Source organism: Nicotiana sylvestris, chromosome 3 (assembly GCF_000393655.2).
Source record: "Nicotiana sylvestris chromosome 3, ASM39365v2, whole genome shotgun sequence".
NCBI classification, from domain to species: domain Eukaryota; kingdom Viridiplantae; phylum Streptophyta; class Magnoliopsida; order Solanales; family Solanaceae; genus Nicotiana; species Nicotiana sylvestris.
Window position 1 is genome coordinate 151,644,083 of NC_091059.1, and position 27,261 is coordinate 151,671,343.

General features: G+C 41.1%; 2 protein-coding genes across 2 annotated transcripts; one reads left to right on the forward strand and one right to left on the reverse strand.

The window, feature by feature from the left end:
• The first annotated feature begins 1,152 nt into the window (after window positions 1–1,152).
• On the forward strand, window positions 1,153–1,575 carry LOC138888181 (uncharacterized). Its single transcript, XM_070169998.1, has one exon. It carries the CDS (start codon window positions 1,153–1,155, stop codon window positions 1,573–1,575), a length of 423 nt encoding a protein of 140 aa, XP_070026099.1.
• An 18,569-nt stretch (window positions 1,576–20,144) lies between these two features.
• On the reverse strand, window positions 20,145–20,936 carry LOC138888182 (uncharacterized). The gene has a single exon (XM_070169999.1). The coding sequence runs from the start codon at window positions 20,934–20,936 to the stop codon at window positions 20,145–20,147; it is 792 nt and encodes a 263-aa protein (XP_070026100.1).
• Between the last annotated feature and the right edge of the window lie 6,325 nt (window positions 20,937–27,261).

Sequence of the window (27,261 nt, forward strand, 5' to 3'; positions counted from 1 at the left end):
ATGGAGGGTATCAACATGCTTGTCAACAAAAGAAGACAAAGAGGGCAACAAAATCAAGGGAATTCGGAGCAGTTTGACAATGATTGTGGTGGATTTTAAAATGATGGTTATGATGAACAAAGTGAAGAGGTGCAATACATGAATAATTATCAAGGCCAAAGGGGAAATTCTTCCAACCAACAACAATGGAGACCCCAAGGCAATTGGGGCAATCAACAACAAGGCAATGGTAATTGGGGGAACAACAACCAAAACAACAACTAGGGAAATCAGAGAAAGAATAAAAACAAACAAGGAAATTGGAATGGTAATAATAACAATTAGGGTGGTAATAACAATCAAGGTGGATGGAACAATGACAACCAAGGAAACCTGGGGCAAGGATTTCAAAGGCCCCAAATGTACCAACAACCGAACAATCCACCCCCATTTCCATCTCAAGGTCCTAGTTCTTTTAGCAATGATATGGGTAGAATTGAACTGATGTTCGAACAAATGATGAAGAAGAATGCGGATTCTGATGCGCAGTTGGCTTCCCACAATACCTCAATCAGAAATTTGGAGGTTCAGTTAGGCCAAATCTCTCAGTCCTTGATTACACCCCCTAAGGGTGCTCTACCAAGTGATACGGTAGTGAACCTAAAGGGTGGGAACAATCATATTATGGCGGTAACTACAAGGAGTGGACGAGGCGGTGATGTGAATGCCTCCAAATAAAAGCAAGTTTTGAGTGATAATGTTGAGTTGCAAGAAGATGAAGTTCCTTTGGTGGTTGACAATGTGATTGATGAGAACGTGAATGAAGAAGTAAGGATTGATATTCAAGATGCTGAGATTGAAACTCAAAATGATGTGAACCCGTCTAGGGAACACATAATAGACATGTCAGAGTCGGTGGTGCCTAAAGCCAAGGTACCTTTGCCAAGGCCACCTTCGCCTTATCCTCAAAGGCTCGCTAAGTAGAAAAATGAGAATCAATTAGAAAAGTTCATTGACATGATGAAGAGCTTATCCATTAATATACATTTGGTGGAGGCTCTTGAACAAATGTCAGGCTATGCTAAATTCATGAAGGACTTGGTAACAAATAAGCGGTCTATGGATTGTGAAACTATAAAGATGACTCACTAAGTTAGTGCAATAGTGCATTCAATGGCCCCAAAGCTTGAAGATCCCAGTGCTTTCACCATTGCTTGCACCATTGGGAGTGCGGATTTTGCTAAAACTCTATATGATTTAGGGGCTAGTATCTATTTGATGCCCTATTTCGTTTTCAAGACTTTGGGTATTGGGCAGCCGATGCCGACTTCCATGAGATTACAAATGGCAGATAGAACGATGAAGAGACCATTGGGTATTATTGATTATGTGCTTGTCCAGGTGGACAAATTTATCTTGGCAACTGACTTTGTGATCTTGGATTTTGAGGTGGATTATGAAGTTCCTATCATTTTGGGGAGACCTTTCCTTGTTAAGGGGATGGCCTTAGTTGATGTAGAAGTAGGGGAACTCACCTTCCGGGTGGGTGATGAAAAAGTGATCTTTTATGGACCTTGTCACAGCAGTGATAGTTGATGACACTAGTGCAATGATCATTGTGGAGGACCCTTTGGAGGCCGTATTATTGAATCTTGAAGTCAATGGTGATGAGGGCCGAGTGGAGTGTGTGACGCTTTACATAGAATGGGATCTTACTCTTATAATCCTAGGCAATTATCTTTGGACCTTGAAAATAGGAAGACTCCACCAACAAAACCTTCAATTGAGGAGCCTCCGATGTTGGAGTTGAAACCGCTACCTCCACACCTCAGGTATGAGTCCTTAGGCTCAAATTCTACTTTGCCAATTATTCTTTCCTCTTGTCTTACTAACATTCATGTTGATGCCACATTGGCGGTGCTTCAAAAGTAAAAAAGGCAATTGGATGGACTTTAGCTGATATTCGGGGGATAAGCCCCGCATTTTGTATGCACAAGATTATTTTGGAAGATGATGCAAAGCCCTAACATCAAAGGAGGTTGAACGAGGAAATGCAAGAAGTTGTGAAAAAGGAGGGGATCAAGTGGTTGGATGTCAGGGTTGTGTATCCCATCTCTGATAACTCTTGCACTTCACCGGTGCAATGTGTACCGAAGAAGGGTGGCATGACCATGGTTATATATTCACAAAATAAGTTGATTCCTACCAGAACCGTCACTGGTTGGAGGGTATGCATGGATTGCCGCAAGTTGAATAAAGTTACCCACAAGGATCACTTTCCTTTGCCTTTTCTTGATCAGATGTTAGACCGACTTGCTGGGCGTGCCTTCTACTATTTCTTGGATGGGTATTCTGGGTACAACCAAATCTTGATTGCTCCGGAAGATCAGGAGAAGACCATATTCACTTGTCCATATGGCACCTTTGCTTTCTCTAAGATACATTTTGGATTGTGTAATGCACCGGCTACATTTCAGTGGTGTATGATGTCCATTTTCACTGATATGGTGGAAGACATTTTGGAGGTGTTCATGGACGACTTTAGTGTTATGGGAGACTCATTTGATGAATGCTTGAAGAATCTTGATAGAGTTTTTTCCCGTTGTGGAGAAACTAATCTTGTTCTCAATTGAGAGAAATGCCACTTTACGGTGGAAGAGGGCATATTTCTTGGGCATAAAATTTCAAAGTATGGTATTGAGGTAGACAAAGCAAAAATTGATGTGATTTCAAGTCTCTCTCCCCCTACATCTGTTAAGGGAGTTTGAAGTTTTCTTGGGCATGCGGGGTTCTATCGGAGATTTATCAAAAACTTTTCAAAGGTAGTGAATCCCTTGTGCAAGTTGTTGGAAAAAAATGCTAAGTTTGTGTTTGACGAAAAATGTATGCAAGCCTTTGAACTTCTCAAGAATAAGTTGACCACCACTCCTATCATTACTAAACCTAATTGGAGCTTGCCCTTTGAGCTCATGTGTGATGTAAGCGATGTTGCGGTTGGGGCGGTTTTGGGTCAAAGAGTGAACAACATTTTTCATTTGGTGTACTATGCGAGCAAAACAATGAATGAACAACATTTTCTCCATTGCGAACACAATGAATGATGCTCAAGTGAACTATACGGTGACCGAGAAAGAACTCTTGGCTATTGTGTTCGCAATGGAGAAATTTTGGCCATATCTCATGGGTGCCAAGGTCATAATCCATACCGACCATGCCACACTCCGGTACTTGATGACGAAAAAGGATTCCAAATCTAGACTGATGCGGTGGGTCTTGTTACTTCAAGAGTTTGATTTGGAGATTGTGGACTGGACGGGTAGTGAGAACCAAGTGGCGGACCACTTGTCCCACTTGGAGGAGGAGGGGAGACCTCGTGTTGGTATAGAGATCAATAATTCATTTCCTGACGAATAACTCATTTCGATGTCGATGAATGGTATGCCATGGTTTGCGGATGTTGCTAATTTCCTTGTGACTGGTATAATACCGTGTAAGTTCTCTTATAACCAAAGGAAGAAGCTCAAGTAGGATAGTTTGGATTTCTATTGGGATGAGCCATACTTGTTCAAGATTTGCACGGATGGTGTGATCCGAAGGTGTGTCTCGAAGGAAGAGCAATTGAGTATCTTGGAGGCTTGTCATTCCTCTCCCTATGGTGGCCATCATGGCGGGGCGAGGATGGCTTCCAAAGTTCTTAGTTGTGGGTTTTATTGGCCAACTTTGTACAAAGATGCAAGTGAACTTGTGAAGAGGTGTGACGAATGTCAAAGAGCAGGTGGAATTTCGAAGAAAGATGAGATGCCTCTCAATACCATTCTTGAGGTTGATATTTTTGATGTATGGGGAATTGATTTTATGGGCCCGTTTGTTATCTCGTGTAGGAATACATACAATCTTGTGGCGGTGGACTATGTTTCAAAGTGGGTTGAAGCCGTGGCTTTGCCCAACAATTAGGCCTGGAGTGTTGTTGCATTTCTCAAGAAGAGCATTTTTACAAGGTTTGGTACTCCTCATGCAATCATAAGTGATGGGGGGTCTCATTTTTGCAATAGAGCTTTTGACACTTTGCTTGCAAAGTATGGTGTCAATCACAAAGTTTCTACTCCCTATCATCCTCAAGCAAGTGGTCAAGTTGAAGTCTCCAACAGGGAAATCAAAAGAATATTATCAAAGACGGGCAATGCAAATAGGACCGATTGGTCAAAGAAGTTGGATGACGCTCTATGGGCTTATAGGACTGATTACAAGACTCCAATTGGTATGTCTCTATATCAGTTGGTGTTTGGGAAATCTTGCCATCTACCGGTCGAGTTAGATCACAAGGCCATGTGGGCTTTGAGGAAGCTAAATCTTGAATGGGATGTTGCAGCAAATCTTCGTATGGAGCAGCTTAATGAACTTGATGAATTCCGATTCCATGCCTACGCCAGTTCGTCCTTGTACAAGGACAAGATGAAGTATCTGCATGATAAATATGCTCGTAGCAAGTAGTTCAAAGTTGGTGATTTGGTTCTCTTGTTCAACTCTCGGTTACGTCTGTTTCCGGGAAAGCTTAAGTCAAAATGGAGTGGACCTTTTGAAGTGGTATGTGTGACCCTGTTTGGTGCACTTGATTTAAAGAACAAAAATTGGGAAGTTTTCAGAGTGAAAGGGCATAGGGTCAATCACTACTTGGGAAAGATTGATGACAGCCACGTGGTGGAACTTTTTCATCTCAAATGATGTGATGTAACCTGCGTCGTGCCGCGACGTTAAATCAGGCGCTTCTTGGGAGGCAACCCATGTGTTTTTCTTCTTGTTTTTCTTTGATTTTCATTGCAGTATAGGATTTATTTTTGGACTGACTGGTTGTGAGATGCTACAAGATTGTGTTGATGTAGTGCAGGACAAAGTGGAAAAAAATGTGTCAAGTCTTTGAAGTTTTCAATGCGGACCGCACTACATTGTGTGCGGCTGCAAAGAACTCAGTGTGGGGAACACAAAATTAGTGCGAACCGCACTGATAATGGATGAAATTAATAGCTCTCTGAAGTTTACCACCGCGGCCGCATTGCATTTTGTGTGGTCCACGGTGGTCCACTGCGGCCGCAATGGCTGCCTTGCCTGAACCTCATGACTTTGAGCAGTGCAAACCATATTTCCATTTTGTGCGGTCCGTATTGGGTTGGTAAGCTGGGCCCCAGGTCCTTTTCTTTAAATAGGGCATGAGGCCCTCCTTTTACACTTTTCGATCCTTTTGCTATCAGAACCCCTAAAAACATTGTTCATCATCCCTATTGTTCGTAACTAACTGCTAGGAATCATTAATCATCAGTAACTCTCACATCTGGTAACTTAACTTCTTTTTAGTTGTTTTAATTTTGTTATTTTCTTTTAATTTTTGTTTTTTTTTGTTTTTCTTCTGTTATTCCTGTATTTCTTTCAATTCAGTAGTTTAGAGCAGTTAATTCCTTGTTAAAGTTAGAATTAGGTAGTTAATAACACTGGGCAAACACTAAGGGACCTTTCTTAGGTGTAAAATTGGACTTAAAATCAAAATACATTGAACCCTAAGTTAGTGATGCTTGTGGGTACTCAGTGCGGACCGCGGTGCCTTTGTGTGGTCCGTGGTGCCTTTGTGCAGTCCGCAATGACATTTTCTATGGACCGCATTGCTGAAAGTCCTGAAACTTGATCTTCGAGAACCGTGGATGCATTGCATTTTGTGCGGTCTGCGGTGCCTGAATGTGGGCCGCATTACCATTTTGTGCGGTCTGCATAGCAAATGTTTAGAGAGTGTGTAGTCTGAACCTCACCTCTATGCGGACCGCATTGGCATTTTGTGCGGTCCGCACTGAACTCTGTGTGGACACACTATATTTTGTGCGGTCCGCATTGTGTAATATCTACAACTATCTGCAACCTTTTCTTTTCTGCAACTCTAATCTTAATCACCTCTACTAATACTAACAAACTTAATGGATGTTGTTTGCAGACAATGGTGAAACAAAGAGGCAAAGGCTCTAAACAAATAGGCAGAGGAGAATCCTCCCGGGGAGGGAAACAGAAAATGATAAGACTAACTCCTCAATCCCGGAAAAATATTAAAAACATGAGGAAGCTCATTAAAGCTGCTGATAGGGCCATTGACTAGTCTGGGAGTGAATACGAGCCCTCCTGGGATATATCTTCAGACTCAATCCCAGAGTGCATCCCTGACTGGACGGAGAGAAACAGACTAAGAGACACTCATCCACCTTCCCCGCTGCCCAAGCATCAGTAAATGTATCTTATGGGTCATCTGAGGGCTCACTTGAAGGCAGTGGGAATGAATACTCCACCTCTCCCACAGCTTCATTATTTGGAGAGGGTGCAGTAGGAGAAGAAGAGGTAGTAGGAGAAGGGGGTGAACCTCAAGTGGGAGGAATTGCTAGAACTAGAAAACCGGAGGTGTGACAAGACCGGTTTGTGAGTGAGTTGACCTACCATAAATTCAGAGAATGGTGACCTGTGAGGAAATTGATCCCAAAAAGGTGTTTTGTTGATAGAGACCTCTTTCCTCATAACCCCAATGTGAGAAAGCAATTGAGAGAGAGAGTGGGCTGGGAATATTATTTAAACAGCTGTGAGGATGTAAACGAGTATGTGGTCAAGGAATTTTACTCCAATGTTGCTTACATCAAGAAAGGCACCAAAGTGACCAAGGTGCGCAATTTGAAAGTGGTGTTCGATGGGAAAACCTAAATGACTACTTGGGATTTGATGAGGAGGATGAGTTGATGTGTTTGCCGAAGATGGAATTAGGTGAGGAGGTCCGTCCTTGGTTGGCACAGTATCTGGCAATCCCAGGTACCACCCCCGATTGGTTGAATATGGGAGTGAAAATTTTGAGAAGAAGTTTGAATTTTGAGGCCAAGGGGTGGGAAACATTCATGTGCAACAGATTGGATCCCACTACTCATGACAACTCACTCCCTCTTCATCGGGCATTATTGGTAGCATCAATCATGGCGGGGTACCCGATTAACATTGGGAAGGTGATGTCTCAGGTGATTACACTGGTAGGCAGTGAAGGTGACAAAAACTATCCTTTCCCCAGCTTCTTAACCATGTACTTCACGGACCTAAAGGTAGAAAAACGGCCATTTGATATAAAAGTGAAAGCAAAGGCTTCGTTCTCATAGTATAGCATGCAGGGTGATGACAACCCTAAAAGCAAGAACTACAAGGGAACAACCACTACTGCAACTGGCCAGTCTGAAGAGCCAGTAGTGGTAGTAGCTCCTACTCAGCCTTCATCCACCTCAGCGGACATGCCCCATGGTCCATACACTTCAGCAGCTTCATAGATACCCTCTAACCTAGCCTACCCAGTGACTGCATACCACTTGAGCCAGGCCCATCTCAGCATCAACAACTGTATGCAGACAGCTTCCTCTAAGTTGTCTGTCCTTACTACTACAGTAGCAGCTCATTTGGCACCTCCACCTCCACAGGTCCCACAGTCTATTAAGGATGCCCTCAAGGATATTCTGGACAACCAGAAGAAAATCCTTGACACTCAGAAAGTTCTTATGGATGTTGTAGAGTCTCATGGAAAAGCTCTCAAAGAGCTTGCTAGGGAGGCCAAGAAGATGAGAAAAACGCGGGCTTCCAAGGAGTCCGTAAAAGAGTTGAGGGTTGAGGTTGATAGGTTGAAGGCAGATCATCTGCCTTTGGATTTATTGTTACAGGGCCCTGTGCCAACAGCTCACCCCTAGCCAGAGCAATCCCAGAGGCCTCCCAAGAGGAAGACGATGATTCCCCGAGCAGATGATGCAATCATCCAGTTGGCAGACCCACCGGAGACCTCCTCCAATCAGGCACATGATGCAGCCTAGGAGCCTATCCAGGTCCAGGCCCAGGTCCCAGCAGCAGAGCAGCAGGTCATAGGGACCAGTCTGAGGTTCCCGAGCATATTGAGGACCCAGGGACCACTCAGGACCACATGCAGACAGACGGGCCATAGGGAGTCTCTATATCCGTTTTCCCTTTTATTTTTTGTGCTTATTTGGTTTAGTTGGCATTGAGGACAATGACAGCTTTCATTTAAGGGGGTAGGCCCTATATTGGTTTGTTGGATAATTGTATATATTTGACAGTTTTTTTATTTTTCATCTTTGGTTTGTATAAAATTTTAATATTTCGTTAAATTTCTCGTACTTTTATTTTACTTTGGGTATGTATATAAAGTTATGTTACATTGTACATATTCATCCCCTTTATTGTATATTCGATTAAATCCCTTCTTGTATATATTCATTTTACCTTCCGTAATTTTTCTTTCTCAACTTCTTATTTATGTTCGTAGCTTCTTGTTTTGAACATTTGCAATAAGCCTTTGGTTTTCTTAATGCCACGGTTCTTTCCAAAGGTGGAGTTTGTATGAACCGGGTGGATCTTCCCAATGATGGATGGCGTGACAACTTCTTAAGGGTTTGAGACCATTTTTCTTTTTTTGCTTTTAGTAGTTAGTGGTAAGGGTGCCTCAAGAAAAGCTTCACTTGGGCCTAGCACATTTTCCTTTGATCTCATGGTCAAAAACAAATTGTTGTGTTTAGGATGGTGAAAGTCGTGACCTTGAGACTCTTGTGTTGACAGATAATCATCAAGTGGTTTTTCGGGACCATTGTGTGCTCAAATCTTATCTAAGTTCGTTGTGGGCCCCCGAATCTGTGTCTTTAGTGATCCCATAGCTTGTGTGGTGAGTAATTGCATTGCAAGTCCAAGTCCCGAGCCATTGGTCTAGAACTTCCCCTGAATGTTTGTCGAGGCGAAATCCTAAGTGAACTTTGACTTGAGATATGATTATAGGCTTTCCTTAATCCAAATGATAGCTTGAACACTTCCATAACCTACCAATGATAAGATCCCTAGTCAACCCTTTTGAACCTTAGACCTTTTTCCTTCAAGAACCATGATACAAGCCTTAACCCGTTCTAAAAGATACCCTCTCTTGGTGCCCGATATTTCCTTTAGCATATGGCAAAAGTATAAGTTTGGGGGGAGAGATGAGGATTGCAACAAAGTGGTAAAAAGGTACAAACATGAAGAAAAGGAAAGACAATGAAAAAGAAAGAAAAGGAAAAAGACAAAAAGAATGTTCAATGTATAAAAGAATAAAAAGTGATTCAAGAAAATCAAAGAATGAAAGGTGTGAAAAGTTGAGAAAGGAGAAAAGATTTGAAATGTATAAGAAAGAGTGACAGTGTATCTCTCTAACCTCTTAGAAAGAAGTGAAAAGACTCAAAAAGTCAAGTGAATGTGTGCCAAAATGAAACAAAAGAAGTGCGTAAGGGAAGATGGAACCTACTTAGACCAAACATTGCCTACCTAGAACCAAAAGCCTTTACTATTTCTCCACAAAAACCCTATATGATCTCTAGTTGAATGAAACTTACATTAGTGGTGACCCACATAAAGGACAAGCATATGGTACTTAGAGCCACTATTTTCTTGAGAGAGATGAGTGATTTTTCATTTACCTCGTTCTGAGTGCCACTATTCTAAAGGTGAGGTTCGCTTAGGGAGAGCTGAGGATGTGTGAGTTTGGGTTCCACAATAACCAAAATAATAGAAAGAGTTCTTTGATGTGTTGAGCCAACTCTTGATGCTCTTGTGTCGCACTTAATCCATGGTGTTTAAAAGAGTAAATGTAGTTAAAGATTCATTTGTATTGAGGGCAATTGTTAGTCCCAATTGATGCTAGATGAGGTCACTTTAAGACAGCTGAATTTTCTTGGATGTTCTCTTAAGGGGTGGGCCTTATTTTGTTTGCTTGAGGACAAGCAAAAGCTTAAGTTTGGGGGAGTTTATAACTAGGGATTTTGATACATTTTATACTCCTTCTTGCTTAAGTTTTGATTAGAAATGTGTACAAATAGTCCTAAAGGCTCACAAGTTGTGCTTGATTGCAGGTTTGATCAACAAGGTGACAAGATGTCAAAAATCAGCTCAAAAAGGAGTGAAACTTGCACAAGTACCAAGACAAGACAAAGCTCGGGAAAAATAAGGCCAGTGCAGCCGCACACCATTCTGTGCGGTCCGCACAAGTGATTTTCAGAGAGTGTACATTTCCAGGTCAACAGGCATTGCGGCCGCATGGGATTTTGTGCGGTCCGCATTAAGTTCATCGCGGCCGCACTCGATTTAGTGCAGTCCTCAAAGTTAGAGTTTAGAGAAGTGCTAGTTCCAAGTTTGAAGCACAATGTGGTCCGCGCTGCATTTCATGCGGACCGCACTAGAAGTCACCACGGCCGTACTCGATTATGTGTGGTCCGCATTGCCCGGGTTCAGAGAGCTGGATTTTTAAGTCAAGAGCCTTAGTACGGCCACATGTGATTTTGTGCGATCCGCACTAGCCCCGCAGGAGTATTTTTCTCCAAATTGTTTAACTTAGTATAAATAGCTTCTTTTCCCATTTTTTTAGGTCATCATATAGTTTTGTACACTAGCTGCGCTAGTGACTTCGAATATTTTAGCTATTTTGAGTAATTTTAGCTTCACTTCAACATTGAATCTTCAAGTTTAATTTAGCAATTAATTAATATGAGTTTTTCTTCATCTATTTCTTTGTTTTCTTCTCTAATTATGAGTATCTAGACCCATAAGCTAGGGTTGTGGCTCAACCCTAGTGTGGGTAATTGATGGGTCTTGTGTTTTGATGCTTGATTATCAATGGGTATTTGATATTTGGACTAATTTCATGTTTAATTGTTGATTTAATGGTTGCAAACACTAGTTTGTGTTTAGTTGACTTTGGCTCTTCTTGAGAAAGAGAGTCTAAGTCTCTAAAATTGGTCCAACAAGGAATTGGGGTGTACTTAAGAGATTGTTATCCCCAATTAAAGGGTTAAATCTAGAGATAGTAATACCCGACTTGAACCTTGATTGCTTGTGCAAATTTGCATACCCAATTGGTCTTGAGAAAGTCAATTCGGGCAAAATTACTCGAACCACCGAGAGGTGTAGAGTAGGTAGAATCGTGCCACGATTATATCATACTCCCCAAATGTCTCAATCATGCCTTAGACTCAAGTATCCGTCAATTGACCACCTAGGCAAAAGTCACTACCCTAGTGCCTTTTACCTATTTGAACAACTCGCAATAGTTTAACCTTAGCTTAATTTAGTTTAATTGAGCATTGTAGTTTATATAATAAGAAGTAAATCAAAACCCAAAAATGTTTAGAAGTGCAATTTGGAACACATACACAACTCCACTTTAGATAGACACCCGACTCAAACTTTTAGCTCCCTATGGAAATCGATCCCGACCTTAATCGGGTAAAAGCTGCTTTGACCCATTCTCGCTACACAATAGTAGTGCAGGGTTGGCCTCGATCAATGTACCTTCACAAAAGAGTCTGCCAACATAGCAAACGAATCCATCAAGTTCGGGGGTAGGTTGTAATACCATATCATGGCCCCCTTCGACAGTGTTTCTCCAAATTTCTTCAGTAGAATGAATTCAATCTCGTCATCCTTTAAGTCATTCCCTGTTACAGCACAAGTATAGGCGGTGATGTGCTCATTGGGGTCCATGTTCCCGTTATACTTCAGGACATCGGGCATTCTGAATTTCTTCAGAATGGGCTTCGGAGTGGCACTTGATGGGAATGGTTTCTACACGAACTTCTTTGAATCCACACCCTTCAGAATCGGGGGTGCGCCCGGGATCTGATCTACCCTCGAGTTGTAAGTCTCCACCTTTTTATCGTTAGCCTCTATCTTCTTTTCTCCACACTTGATTCTTTTAGTCAATTCCTCAAGCATTTTCATGATTGTGGGGTCAGTCCACGAGTCGCTTTCTTCGGGTCTTTCTAGCACTGGTTCGTGCTACATGTTTACTGGTTCGGTGGTGTTAGGGGTTCTATTCTTACTTTGAAGTTGAGCGATGGTGATTTGCTGAGCTTGCAGCATCTCGAATATCACTTGGAGGCTGACTCCTCCTTCTTCCATTCCTCGGTCTTCTTGGCCTCTAGCTTGGGCTTCCCTGTGTCCATTCCTTATGGGGTCTGCGCCTGCTTCCGTGTTTAGAGCATTTTGGGAGCTGATATCAACTCACTCCACGTTTGAGACTTCCTTAGGGTTCACATATGGTACACCGAGCCCTATGCCGCTATTTTATCCAAGTCCTTCACTGTCATGAGCAGGTGCATTTTGTGTGCTAGACATATTTTGGCCTGAAATCAAAATATCTTTGACAAGAAAAGGTGTGAAGAATAAATTGTGTTATTAGAGAACTAGCACCAAAATAATCACTAATATTTTTAGCTCCACGGTGGGCGCCAAACTGTTTACCTTGAAAAATGGTAATAATAATTATATTTGATTTGTGGTTTTAAAAATACGTGATTTATCTTAATACTAGTTGTTAGGCAACAGATGCTAAATGTAAATAAAGAGAATAACATATGCAAACCAATACTATCACAAAACTGGGCCTCGAGCTGAATGGAACAGGGGCTTCGAGGTCTAGTAAGGGCAGCTAGCAAATGAATAAGTGATGAATAAACTATGACAATAAAGGCCTCATAGGTAGCCTCTTGCAGTCAATAACGGGAAATAAATGAATAACAATGAATGAACACAATAAATGAAGAAGCAATAAATGAAGAATAATGTAATAAATTTGTAGAGTAATCGTTGAGCACGTTTAAGCAAGAAAAGCAGAGAATGTTCTATTGTATTCAATAATGTCTATCCCCCTACAAAAATGACAAGGGCCCCCTTTATATAGGAAGGGTGAATGCCAGCATAGTCTAATCATAACAGAGAAATGCTATTGGTGTAGCTATGTAACAGACTTGTACGGGCTTGTACTGTCTTCGCAGACTCAGTCAGCTCTAACCACATACCCTCGGGAGTTTTCCCGCCTTTCCATGATGGTAATCGATTTTATACTACCCCAAGGTCTGCCATAATAAACCTTCGATGTGATCCCTTGAGGGATGCACCTCGGGGTCATACTTCACATTTTGCTTCGACCTTCTCGAGGTTGGGCGTGGAGCACCACAGTAGCCCCAAAGTCGAACTCCTCGATTTTGACCGTGTACAAACATAAAAGAAAACGGACTCAATCCCTTAAGAAGGTTGTCACGCCATCCATCATTGGTAAGAGCCCCCCGGTTCACACAAAATCCACCTTTGAAAAGAACCGTGGTATTAAGAAAACCAAAGGCTTATTGTTCACTCCAATGAGAAAAGAAGCTAACAAATCAAAAAGAAGCTACTAAAGTAAATCAGAAGTTATACTACTAAGGAAAAACAAACTAAAGAAGCTATGAAGTATACTACGGAAAGTAAGACAAATGAATATACAAACCAAAAGAAAATGAATATATACATCAAATGAGAGGGAAGAATATATACATAACCAAAGAGAAAATAAATATAAAAGAAAAGGAGTATAAGAGCTATTACAGGCCAATATCAATGTCAAATCAATCAAAATGGACCACCACCTGAATAAAAATATGCATTGTCCCCAATGCTTAACAAAATTAAGAACAAGGAAGGGTAGAGAGTTAAGAGAACTCCCTATGTGGTCTCAGTCTGCATGGAATTCGCAGCACCCTTGGACTTCTCTAACTGTATCTCGTCATCACCTGGCTGAGGGACAACAGGGTTGGTGAGCATATGGATCATCTCCTCAGCGGTGTGGGCAGTGACATCCGGCTCCTCAGACTGGCCAGCTACTGCCTCTGATGCCTCGGGTACTATTGGTGCTACCTATGCTGCTGGTACTGTTGGCCCTATAAGCAGGTTAAGTGGTAGATCTCCTGTAGATGTTAACTTGGTAATCTCTTTTCCCAGCTTCTCCACTGACTTCTTCGACGCCTGAGACTTACGCATCTTCTTTGCTTGCTTTTCCAACTCCTCAATGACTTCCCCATGAGCCACAAGCGTATCCATAATGGTCTTCTAGTTGTCCAGAATCGTCTTCAATGTTTCCTACACTAACAGTGGTACCTATGGTGCTGCTGGGGCAGAAGACTATGCTGCAACAACACTGGATATGTCAAACAGCTTTGAAGTATCTTCCTATATCCAGTTGTTGAGACTTGCCAATGTCTGGAAGACTCGCAGCGCAATCTGTGGAAAAGTGGATGAGGTTGGCATTGATAATGGCACTGATAATGAAGTTGAAGGTCTAGAAGAAGAAGGTGGTGGCATAGCTGCTGTCCCGGTGGAAGGACCGGCTGCTGTGGAAGGCATGGCATCTGTGGAAGGCTCAGCAGGTGAATCAATAACTACTACCATTGGCTCCTCAGATTGGCCAGCAGAGGTAGTTGCCTTACCCTTGAAGTTCGGGTTGTCATCACCCTATACGTGGTACCATGAGAAAGTCTTCTTGGCCTTTACTTTTGTATCATACTGCCCCGGCTCCATCTTTTGATCATTGAAATATTCAGTGAAGAAGTTCGGGTACGAGTATGATCTCTCATCCTTCTAGACAGCTAATGTGATTTTGGTCGACATGATGGAACCAACATTAATCGGGTACCCAGCCATAATCGAATCTACCAAGACTGCTCGGGGAAGTGGGAGGTTGTTCTCATTTAAGCATGGATCAATACGACTACACACGAATGTCTGCCACCCTTTGGCTTCAAAATTTAGGGTGACCCGGACTATGGGAACCCCTGCTGTGAGCCACGATGTGGTGGTCCTCGAGCAGCCAAAATCTTAGCTAGCCATGGGTGAGCTGCATCACCCATAGCAAGATTTTCCAAATACTGGATTGCTTCTACTTCTTCAAATCCCACAGTTCAAGACACATGAGTCGAATCAGATTTTCAGGTTTCTCACTTTTGTTATCTTAGTACACTTTTTTATGTGAGCCACATTGGCATTAAATTCTTTAACCAAGTGCGCATTTGCATCGATGAAACTTTGGGTGAACCATTTCCAACCCTTTCGCTCCCGGAACTGTCTAAGGATATTTGGATTGTGAATTTCCAAATCTTTTATCAAGAACTGTCACTCAAGTGTGAGCGATCTCTGGGGCCACCACTCTATGAATCTGATGAAGGCGGTTAAGCTGACGAATTTGTCTTCCCACATCTCTTTCCTCATCAACCTCTCAAGGCCGCCCACTCGAGTATCACCTCCTCTCCCATCATCTGGGATATCATCATCATCATCTACATTGATTGGTACAGCTGGAGTATGTGAGGAAGAGGGCTTAAAATCCTGGCTTCCCTCTTCCGAACCCTCAGAAGAACTAGCAGTGGAAGATAACTCATCTACCAAGTGGAATCTACCCAGGACTTGCAGAGATTGGGTCTCAGGCATTGCTTGCACAGAGTTACCCTCAAAAGCTTCCCTAGACGGGAGATACTAACTGGACTCGGAGGGTTCAAGAATTCTGTTAGTCGTTGCTTTCTTGCTTATGGCTCTCTAAATGGAAAGTGGTAGCTTACTTTTGCCTCGGTCTCTGCCTCAGGAGGCTCACCCCTCCCTTTTGATGTATCACCTCTACCCCGTGATCTAACCATGTCTGCAACACATAAGTAATAGGAATTAGTTAGAATTGAAGCTCATAGTGTATACAGATGCATGCTTGATAGTTGTACTAAAGAAGACTCAGAAGAGGCAGTGCGGACCGCACAAAAGTGAGTGTGGTCACAGATAGCCGAGTGAGGATCGCACAATTTCACAATGCGGCCGCACAACCAAAAGTGCAGGACGCACAATTTTGAGTGCGACCACATAACCCCAGGTTCAACTATTGGGTTCTCTGATCATTCAGCAGTGCGGACCGCATATTTTTTAGTGCGGTCCACACAATTCAAGCACACAGATGCCCTAACTTAGGGAACTATGGACCTCACAAAAGTGTGTGCGGCCACACAATTTGAATTTCACACGGCAGTACGCTAGGTTCATGCAATATTTCACAAATTAGACATGGTTCGCGCAAATTGACAAGATTAGTGGTCTACCCAGCCCCTAATGAACATATACGTAGCTACCCATATGATTTTGAAGCACATATTAAGCACATTTGACTTTTTTAGGCTTAAAAATAACTAAACTAATCAAAGAAAACAAAAACAAAAATTAAGAAGAATGAACTAAAATTTAACAAGGATTGAACATACCAGTAGTGAATGATGCAGGTGAGAATCTAACTTGATGAAATGAGGGAAAATTTAGAACTAATGAGATATGCACTATGTTTGCTTAGGGATCTAGAAGTCAGAGAGCGTAAAGTGTGAATAGTATATGGAAGTCCTATTTATAGGTTGACCCAGTAGGTCCAAAACTTACCTGAGTACAGCCGCACAATTTTGAGTGTGGTCCACAGTCTATACATGAACCCTTGAAGAAGCTCTGTGGTCCGCACAAAAGTGAGTGTGGTCGCAGAATTTGTGTGGACCGCACAATTTTGTGTGCGGACGCAAATTGTTAATGAAATTTGACAGGCCAATCTTCATAGAGCATGCACTTTTTGTCTTCTAGTTGTGCGACTGCACACAGAATTGTGCGGTCGTAGAGTGATTGTGCGGTCCGCATAATTCTGGTGCAGTTCACACTTTTGTGACACTTAGCCAATTTTTCTTGCACAGTTCCTGCAGTGCACTCCCATTCCTGCATACACTTCAAAACTAGTTAGCACAAAACAAAGCCTATCTAATTAAAGAATAAAACCAAGAAAAATAAAAAGACACATGCGTTGCCTCCCAAGAAGTGCCTGATTTAACGTCGCGGCACGATGCAGATTACCAATCATTTGAAATGAAGAACCGCCAAAATGTGGCCATCATCAACCTTGCCAATATAATGTTTAATCTGGTGCCTATTGACTCTAAACACCTCATTGTTCTTGTTTTTCAAATCCAAAGCACCAAAGGGGGCAACATTCACCACTTCAACTGGACCACTCCATTTAGACTTCAACTTGCCTGGAAACATCCGCAAATGGGAATTGAACAATAACACAAGATCACTCAAAGGGACGAGCTTGAGGTACTTCATCTTCTCCTTGTAAAGGGACGAGCTTGTGTAGGCATGATACCGAAATTCATCCAGATCATTCAATTGTGCCACTCTTAGGTTTGCGGCGACATCCCACTTAAGGTTCAACTTCTTCAAAGCCCACATGGCCTTATGCTTAACTTCCACCAGAAGATGACACACCTTCCCAAACGCCAAGCGATATGGAGACATCCTAATCGGTGTTTTGTAGGTCGTCCTATAAGCCCAAAGAGCATCATCAAGTTTTCTTGACCAATCCGTCTGATTGGCAATCACATTCTTTGACAAAATACTCTTGATCTCCCGGTTGGAGACTTCAACTTGTCCGCTCGCTTGAGGATGGTAGGTGGTCGAGACTTTGTGAGTGACACCATACTTGGTGAGTAAGGTATTAAATTGCCTTGTTGCAAAAATGTGAACCCCCATCACTAATAATAGCCCTAGGAGTACCGAATCTTGTAAAGATGTTCTGCTTCAAAAATGCCACCACACTTCGAGCTTGGTTGTTGGGTAAAGCCACGGCCTCAACCCATTTTGACACATCGTCCACAGCTAGCAAAATATAAGTTTTCCCACAAGAGCTCACGAACGGTCCCATGAAATCAATACCCCAAACATCAAAGATATCAATTTCCAAGATGGCAGTGAGGGGCATCTCATTCTTCTTAGAAATCCCACCGGCCCTTTGACATTTATCACAACACTTGACTATATCACTAGCGTCCTTGTAGAGAGTAGACTAATAGAATCCACAACTCTAACACTTTTGTTGCCGTTCTCTCCCCCCCCCCCATGGTGACCACCATACGGTGAAGAGTGGCAAGCCTCAATAATTCTCATTTGTTTTTCCTCCGGCACACATCATTGAATCACACCATCGGTACATATCCGGAAAAGATACGGCTAATCCCAATAATAGTCAAGGCAATCCCATTTGAGCTTCTTCCTTTGGTTTGAAGAGAACTCATTCGGTACAATGCCACTCACAAGATAGTTTGCTAAGTCAATGGACCATGGCATCCCGGTCATTGAAATGGCTAGAAATTGCTCGTCAGGAAAGGAATCATTGATCTTAAGGCCGTCATGTTACCTCCCCTCTCCTCCAAGTGGGACAAGTGGTCTGCCACTTGATTTTCACTACCCTTGTTGTCTTGAATCTCTAGATCAAACTCTTGCAATAGAAGCACTCACCACATCAACCTTGCCTTAGAACCTTTCTTGCTCATCAAGTACTGAAGGCCGCATGGTCGGTGTGAACAATCACCTTTGTACCCATCAAATACGGGCGGAACTTCTCCATAGAAAAAATAATAGCAAGTAGCTCTTTTTCAGTTACTGTGCAGTTTACTTGGGTGTCATTCATGGTCTTGCTAGCATAGGAGACCGGATAGAAGATTTGTTGATTCTTTGCCCCAAAACTGCTCCAACTGCCACATCACTAGAGTCACACATGAGCTCAAAAGGCAAGCTCCAATCCGGTGCGGCGATAATAGGAGTACTAGTCAATTTGAACTTAAGCAATTCGAATGTGTTCATACAATTTTTGTTGAAATGGAACTTGGCACCCTTTTTCAAAAGCTTACACAAGGGGTCCACCACTTTGGAAAAATCCTTGATGAATTGGCGATAGAACCTTGCATGACCCAAGAAGCTCATCACTCCCTTCACGGATGTAGGAGGAGGAAGTTTGGAGATCACCTCAATTTTGGCCTTGTCGACCTCAATACCATGCTTTGAAATTTTGTGGCCGAGGACGATGCCTTCATCGATAATAAAGTGACATTTCTCCCAATTCAATATCAAAATTGTCTCCTCAAATATAGCCAAGACCTTATCTAAATTATTCAAACAATCATCAAAAGAATTCCCAACCACAAACACCATGTCGGTGAAAATAGCCATCATACACCATTGAAAAGTTGCTGGCGCATTACAAATCCCAAATGACATCCTTGAAAATGAGAATGTACCATAAGGACATGTGAAAGTGGTCTTCTCTTGGTCCTCCGGAGCAATAAGAATTTGATTGTAGCCGAAATATCTATCAAGGAAACAATAGAAAGCACGGCCGGCCAACCTATCTAGCATTTGATCAAGGAAGGAAAGTGAGAAATGATCATTTCTTGTAACTTTGTTGAGCTTGCGATAGTCCATGCATACTCTCCACCCGATCACCATTCTTGTAGGAATCAACTCGTTCTTATCATTGGTAACCACAATCATGCCCCTTTCTTTGTGACACATTGCACCAGAGAAGTCCATGAACTATTGGAAATGGGGTAAACAACCCTAGCATCCAACTACTTTATGATCTCCTTCTTGACCACTTCTTGCATTGCTTAATTTAGCCTCCTTTGATGTTCAACGGAGGGTTTGTCACCTTCTTCCAAAATTATCTTGTGCATGCAAAAAGCGGGGCTTATACCTCAGATATCCGCTAATGTCCATCCAATTGCTCTTTTCCTCCTTTGTAGCACCTCCAAATATGGACTCTACCTGCATGTTAGTCAAATAAGAGGAAAGAACAATCGGTAAAGTTGAAGAAGGACCAAGGAATTTATACCTGAGATGCGGAGGCAATGGATTTAATTCCAATGTGGGAGGCTTTTCGATTGAGGGCTTTGTTGAAGGAGTCTTCCAATTCTCAAGATCCAAAAATAACTTGCGGGGTTTATAAGTGTACGACCCCATTCCTTGCAATACATCACACATTCCACATATCTATATTTCTCCTCATCATCATCGAGGTTGAGAAACACGGCTTCCAATTTGTCCTCAACATTCATTGTGGCACTAGTATCATCAACAATCACATCGGTCACTAAATCCACGAACGAACGAACGTCATTGCTATTCGGTTGCCTCATAGATTTGCACACATGGAAGACCACATTTTCGTCACCCACCCGAAAAGTGATCTCACCAACTTCCATATCAATAAGAGCCTTCCCCGTAGAGAGGAAAGGTCTACCCAAAATGATGGGCACCTCATAGTCCACTTCACAATCAAGAATCACAAAGTCCGCCGGGAGGAAAAACTTGTCAACACGAACTAACACATCATCAATAATACCCAAAGGCCTCTTCACTGTATGATCTGCCATTTGCAACATCATGGATATGGGTCTTGGTTGCCCAATCCCCAAAGTTTTGAACACCGATTAGGGCATCAAGTTGATACTCGCCCCTAGATCACATAGAGCTTTGGCAAAATCGGCACTCCCAATAGTGCAAGGGATTGTGAAAGCACTGAGATCTTCCAATTTCGAGGCCATTGAGTGCACAATAGCACTCACTTGATGTGTCATCTTGATAGTCTCACAATTCGTTGATCTTTTCTTTGTCACCAAATCCTTTATGAACTTTTCATATCCCGGCATTTGTACCAATGCCTCAACCAACGGCACATTAATAGACAAACTCTTTATTATATCAATAAACTTTTTGAATTGGTTCTCACTATTTTGCTTTGCAAGCCTTTGAAGGTATGGAGGAGGAGGCCTTGGCATTGGTGCCTTAGCCTTTGGCACTACCAGTTCCAGCATGTCAATCACGTGTTCCCTAGATGGGTTAACTTCTTCTTGTGTCTCCTTCACATTTTTATCAATATCAATTCTCATGTCTTCATTAGCTTGAACCACATTGCTTGGAGTTTCGTCTTCTTGAACCAGTACATCATCATCCACAATTATTCTTTGATTTGAGGTGGTTTCATCTCTATCTTTTTCACTTCTTGTAGTCACGACCATAGCATGTCCCGTATTATTCCCACCCTTTGGTTTCACCACCGTACCACTTGGTAGTGCCCCTTTAGTATGAGTATTCAAAGCTTGCGTGATTTGGACCAATTGATCTTCCAAATTGCGGATTGAAGTGTTGTGAGAGGCTAGTTGAGCATCGGAGTTGGCATTCTTCTCCATCATCTGTTTAAACATGTTCTCAATTCTACCCATCTCATTGTTAGAAGAGTTCGGACCTTGAGAAATATAGGGAGGTGGATTACTCGGTTGTTGGAACATCAGAGACCTTTGAAAACCCGACCCCCGGTTGTTGTTGTTGTTCCACCCTCCATAGTTATTGCCTCCCCAATTGCTTTGATTGTTGCCACCCCAATTGCCTTGATTATTGTTACCACCACTTCAATTACATTGGTGGCCTTGGTTGTTCCAATTTCCTTGTGACCACCATTGTTGTTGATTTTTGTCCTTGAGCATTGTTTTGTTGGCCTTGATAATTATTGACATACTGCACTTATTCTTCTTGCTCCATTGTTGTTGATTTTTGTCCTTGAGCATTGTTTCTTTGGCTTGATAATTATTGACATACTGCACTTATTCTTCTTGCTCGTTGAATGAATCACCTTGATCATAACCACTATCATCTTGCATGAATTGTTTCGGATGGGTTTGCATTTGTTGACCTTGTTGTCGTCTCTTGTTTATTATCATATTCACATCTTCTATCGCATTCACTTGTTTCAACCCTTGAACTTGTTGAAGCTGAGCTTTGGCCAATTGGTTCATTGTGGTTATCAACTTGGCAATAACTTGCCCATGATCATGTAGTTCCTTGTGTAGGTGAATGACATTCGAGTCACCTTGAGGAACATTGGCTCTACTTTGCCATGCCGATGAGGTATCTGCCATCTCATCCAAAATTTTATAAGCTTCAACATAAGGCGTGTTCATGAAGTTCCCACCGACGAGTTGATTTTCCACACATTGATTTGTTGTGTTGATCCCCCTGTAGAAGATTGGTTGGATCATGGCCTTGGTCATATCATTGTTCGGGCACTCTTTAACCATGGTACGATATCTTTCCCAAATCTCGTGCAATGGCTCATTGGGTTCTTGCTTGAACGCAAGAATCTCATCCCTAAGTGTAGCCATATGTCCCGGAGAGAATAATTTGGCAATGAATTTTTCCGCCAACTCATCCCATGTGTGGATGGAATGATTGGGCAATCTCTCTAACTAGTCCAATGCCTTCCCCCATAGAGAAAAGGGAAATAGCCTCAACCGCAGCGCATCCTCGGAGACATTGGTTTGCTTGCTCCCCCAACAAGTATCAACGAACCCTTTGAGATGCTTATAAGCATTTTGACTCAGAGCCCCGGTGAAGAATCTCTATTGCTCAAGTAGTGTAAGCATTACATTGGTAATTTGGAAGTTGTCGGCCCTAATGCGGGGCGAGACTATAGCACTTGCATAACTCTCGTTTGGCAACATCTGGTGACCTGCAGCTTTTGGTGAAGGTGGGGGAGGTGCGGGAACGTTGTCAAGAGGAACCTCATCAACTTGTTCATCATCCACGTCCTCCCCCATTGGCAAATTCCCAATGGGTTTGTTGTTAAGAGCCATTCTCGTACCTAAAATCAATTCAAAAACAAAGTTAGTGACTCAGAAGGAAAAGAAGATAAATCACACTAAAACCTAGATATATAGCTAAATTCTTTTAACTCCCCTGTAACGGCACCAAAATTTGATGTCACCTAAACTCACACCACAAATATAGGTTATGAGGAGGTCGTAGCCAATAAAAAAAACCAACACAAGTCGGGGTCGAATCCACATGGAGTTAGATTTTGGATTAGGTATACACTTAGTATGACTGTATGATGTGCCCAAGATTGTACTTCCACATATTCAGTTGTTGTTTCTACTTCTACTTTTAAGCTATTGATTGTAATTGAAAAGCTAAGAGACAATGTTTTTATTGTTGTTGTTTTCCAAGTTATAAAAGACCTAGGGTCATGACTTACACCTAGGTGGTTACCTAATGGGTTGTAAACTCTAGGCCAAGTTTGATTGATCAGGGTTGTAATATAGCAATCACACTCGATTACTCACTCTATACCTCTCGGTAGTTTGAGTGATTTTGCCCAATTTAGCTTTCTCAAGTCCAAATGGGTGTTGATACCCAATTTTTCCCTATACTATTTTTCAAAATGCATATATATCTTTAAAACTATGCATTAACATCAATTGGTATTTTTCATAATTTCTACATTTTTAAATTAATTTATTTTAGTATTTTATTTATAGAAATAATTACAAAATTGCATCACAAACAATCTTATAACATTTCATGATCCAATTTTGCTATTTATAGTCATATTAAGTTCAAATTATTTCACAAATAGCCAGATTTAACTTTTTGGTTATAATTGCAATAACTTTGCAATAGCCCATGCGTACATTATTGTATTATTTTAAAAGAAAATGGTTCATTGTATTTTTAAAATATTGAGTAATTATTTTAAAAAATTTCTACGCATGAAAATTATTTTTATAATCAGTTAATTATTTTATAAAATGTTTTTTATAAATTGTTTGGGCTTTTAACAAATAGCTCCTTTTATTTCAGACTTCGCCTCTTTAAAACTAGCCCAAAACCCTTTTTAAAATTAACCCAAACTCCTTTTGATCCAATCTACCTACACCCGACCCACTAGCCCGTTCAATCGTGGTCGTTGATCATTTTGATCAACGGTCCACGATTATCCTTACCTTAATTAACCCCCCTAAACTACCCAAACCCTTCTCATTTTTTCCCTCACCCGCCGCCATCATCTCCCTAGTCTCAAACGCCCTCTCAACCTAACCCTAACCCTAAAGCGTTGTCACCGGCGTGAACCCCTCCTATAGTACTTCTATATCTTCTCCGACCAGACCTGGTCTTCTACACGCCATGGATCCTCGATTTCTTGGGTCCTTAAGAAGATCTCAAGGGAACCCCAACTGGTTCCGGTTTGGAACTTTGTTTATCAGCCTGTCTCAAGCCATGTTTCGTCTATAAGTAAGAACTTCTTCTTGTTTTATTACGGATCTATGGGTTCTTGACCTATTCTCTCATCTCTACTACTTTTCTGAAAACCCTAGCTTGATATTGTCAATTCTTCTCAGATCTTTACAAATCTAAGACGATTCGAATGTTATTAAGCAATTTCCCTCAGAAAATCTTTGTTTTAATTGATTGTCCCGATTTTTAATCACTCTTCCTAAACTAGGGTTCATCCCAAGTTGTTTTTAAAGGTTTTTCTGACTTCTAAGTGTTTGATCAATTATTCTTTCATCTTCGTGAATGATTTGTGCAAGAATATGTAAACCCTAGTTGATTCTATGTGGTTCCTTCAATCTTTGCTTTGATTTTGGGTATTTTTGTGATATCAGTCGTGTTAGTTTACTCTATCTTTGGACTTAAACGTTTTTCCTTGTTAAATCCAGTATTTTTGTGATTTTTCCCTAATTAATCTTTGTTAGGGTTAGAAACTGCTTTTCTGGCTAAGTTCTATATTTTTTGTGAGGTCTTACTTGGTTTAATCTCTATTTATGGAATTTGAGTAATTCTTTCCGGAAATCAGTATTCTTTTGAATGTTTTGCTGATTACTTTACTCTATTAAGATTCGAGTGCATAGGTTTTATTTATTTCCTTATTTATGACTTTAATTGGTCATCTCTTCCTTAATTGATTGCCTAACTTTCGGATTCTTACTGATTCCTTATTTGGTATGATTTGGATTCATTGCCTTAATTAAACCCCAATTGTTATCGTCTATTCTGAATCCCTTTATGTTATTTGATTATGTAATTCTGTGATTGTCCCTAATTGATTGGCCTCTGGTTCTTTTAACAATAGTTCACGAGCACACTCACACACAAATTCTGCTCCCGTCTCTTTACTACTTGTGTTCATCTGTTTGTCTAGTCGGCTGAAAGCCAGGACTAGACTGTTGAATCCTACTACTTTACTTTCTGCTTCTGCTTCTCTAACTGGTATGCTCCCACTTTACTATCATGCAAACCTCTATATGAATTTAATTTATGTACTTCCAATTCCCAGCATGTCTCTTTTATGTTACTAAACTAGTAGGATCTTCTAGATTAACCTGTCTATCTTTAACTAAACCTATATGTTTCATGCTTCTTGTTCTTAGTCAGCATATGTATTGCCATTATGTTGCATGCTTTCTGCTATTCGACTTAACCTGTATGATTCCTTATAATTAAGCATGCCCTTTCTTCTGTCTTGATCGAACCTATATGTCTACTACCATCACATATTTGCTTCTATGTTGACTACAATAACCTGTCTGCCTCTGTCTGATTGAATTTATGGGTGTCTTGCTCTCAATATGTTTGTTCCTTCTTTAGTTAGACTCATGTGTATCCATATAAACTAGACTCATGCTTATTTCTTATGACTAATATGACTCCCCAACCCCTGCTCCCCTCTTTTTGTGGTTGTTTGTTCTCAACATGCTATCTATCACCTAGTGTTAACTAATGAACTAAGCTAAATCTGGGCAGTGGGAATCTTTGCTTTGAAACTTTGTGACCATGTTTTCTGCTTGTTGTTTGATGGCTGAAACCTTTGCTTCAGAGTGCTGCAATGACTCTGTTTACTTCTAAACTCCTTTCTTAAAACTACTTCTATTTTCAAACACTACTCCTATTCTTAGAACACCTAGGGTATTGCCCCTCTAGTGTAAGCATTGCTTAGGAGTCCTTGAGGCTCCTCTGAACTTTGACATACTGGAGTTGGCTTTCCAAACTTGCTCACAAAGGGTTACTTTGAGGTTTTCCTAGTGTGAGCATTGTCCGGGGTCCTTGAGGCCCTTGGGAACTTTGACACACCAGGATCCTATTGGGTGAATTATGAGATTATGGCATTTTTGGACTGGTTGAAGGCCTGGTCTGCCAGGTGTATCTTTTGGGCCTATATTCAGGCTCCCTATAGTTGTAGTAATTCCACTTCTGTAATTCATTATTAGCGTTGGTTTGTAATAATTATTTAATTTGTAAATAAATATTGGGGAAATTAGTAAACTGGGCGGGATTATTATACACATTTGTTGGGGAATGGGTAGATATTCTGCCTATAGGATTTAAAAACAATGTTTACATTCCTAGAAACCATGCCTATCGGACATTACAATGATCATCACTTGTGAACATTATAGAAATCATGTCTATAGGGTTCAAACTAAGCTTCTATAATTAGAAATCATCATGCTATTTAATTATTTGCATGCATTCTAGATACCATGCCTATAAATGTTTGTTCACTTAGACATCATGCTAATAAAATTCAAAAAAAAAAAATCGATCCTGCATTCTGATAACATATCTGTGGTTTTTCTGCGATGTTTGCTTAGATATCATGCCTATAGGAGTTTAAAATTAATCAGTCTTGCCCGAAAAGATCAGCTTTTGTGTGCTAACAATGCTTAAATCAGTCTTCAGCATGTTTTAAAAAATAATCCTTGCATTTAGATGCCATGCCTATAGGACTTAATAAACTCAATTGTTTTAAAATGGTTCTCAAAATTATGATTGCATTTAGACAGCATGTGTATAGGGTATTACGGATTCATGCCTAGGTAAGCCTATAGGTAATCAAGGTTTAATAAAAACTGTGAAATTGTTTTGTTTGGAACTGCCCAGATTTCACAGGTTCTAAAATTCAGTAGGCAACTGAATAGGTCTTTAACACTTTTGCGTTAATTCAATATTGCATATTCTCTGCTTGTCATGCTCGCCTAGATACCCTATCATTAGGACTTTTTTCAAATGTCTAGAACACTGTTGTCTGAGACGTGCATTTGTTTGTTCTATTTCTGGAGGTAAAATGTGAGCCCCCGTAATTGTTTTTTACTTGACAGTCTTAATTATTTTGTTTGTCGCCTAGAATTTTCTCCTTTTAGTTAATGTAGGAGAGTCTAGATCCACCCTAACTAGAAGTCCTAAAATACCTCCGGGACTATATAAGTAAAGGGACGGGTAGTGCATGCATAGGATACATCTCAAGGTTGCTAGAACACTTTAGGCTATGACCAGGGGGAATTGGGTAGTAAAGGATATGATGACCCGTGCACCAATACTACGCGTAACCCCTCTAGTTGAGGAAGGCTTATCGGGTACTATACAGATGTGATCCTATAGGCTAACAAACCTAGGACTTCCCTTCCTTTATTTTACATATGTATGCTTAGACTGCCTAAACTTTCTTTATATACATATTTGTGCTTAGACTACCTAAACTTCCTTTATTTGCAAATGTGTGCTTAGACTGCTTATCTGTTAAATGACTAATTCACATAAATCATGTTCGGCCGAGACCCACTATTGTAGACCACGAGGGGTCCCTAACACCTTCCTCTCAATGTTATTTCTAGCTCTTAACCTATCTCTGGTAATGCAAACTAGTTATATGAGTTAATTGCTATAGATTCCCTAACGCACCTTACTCCGTTAGGTGGCGACTCTCCAAATTCA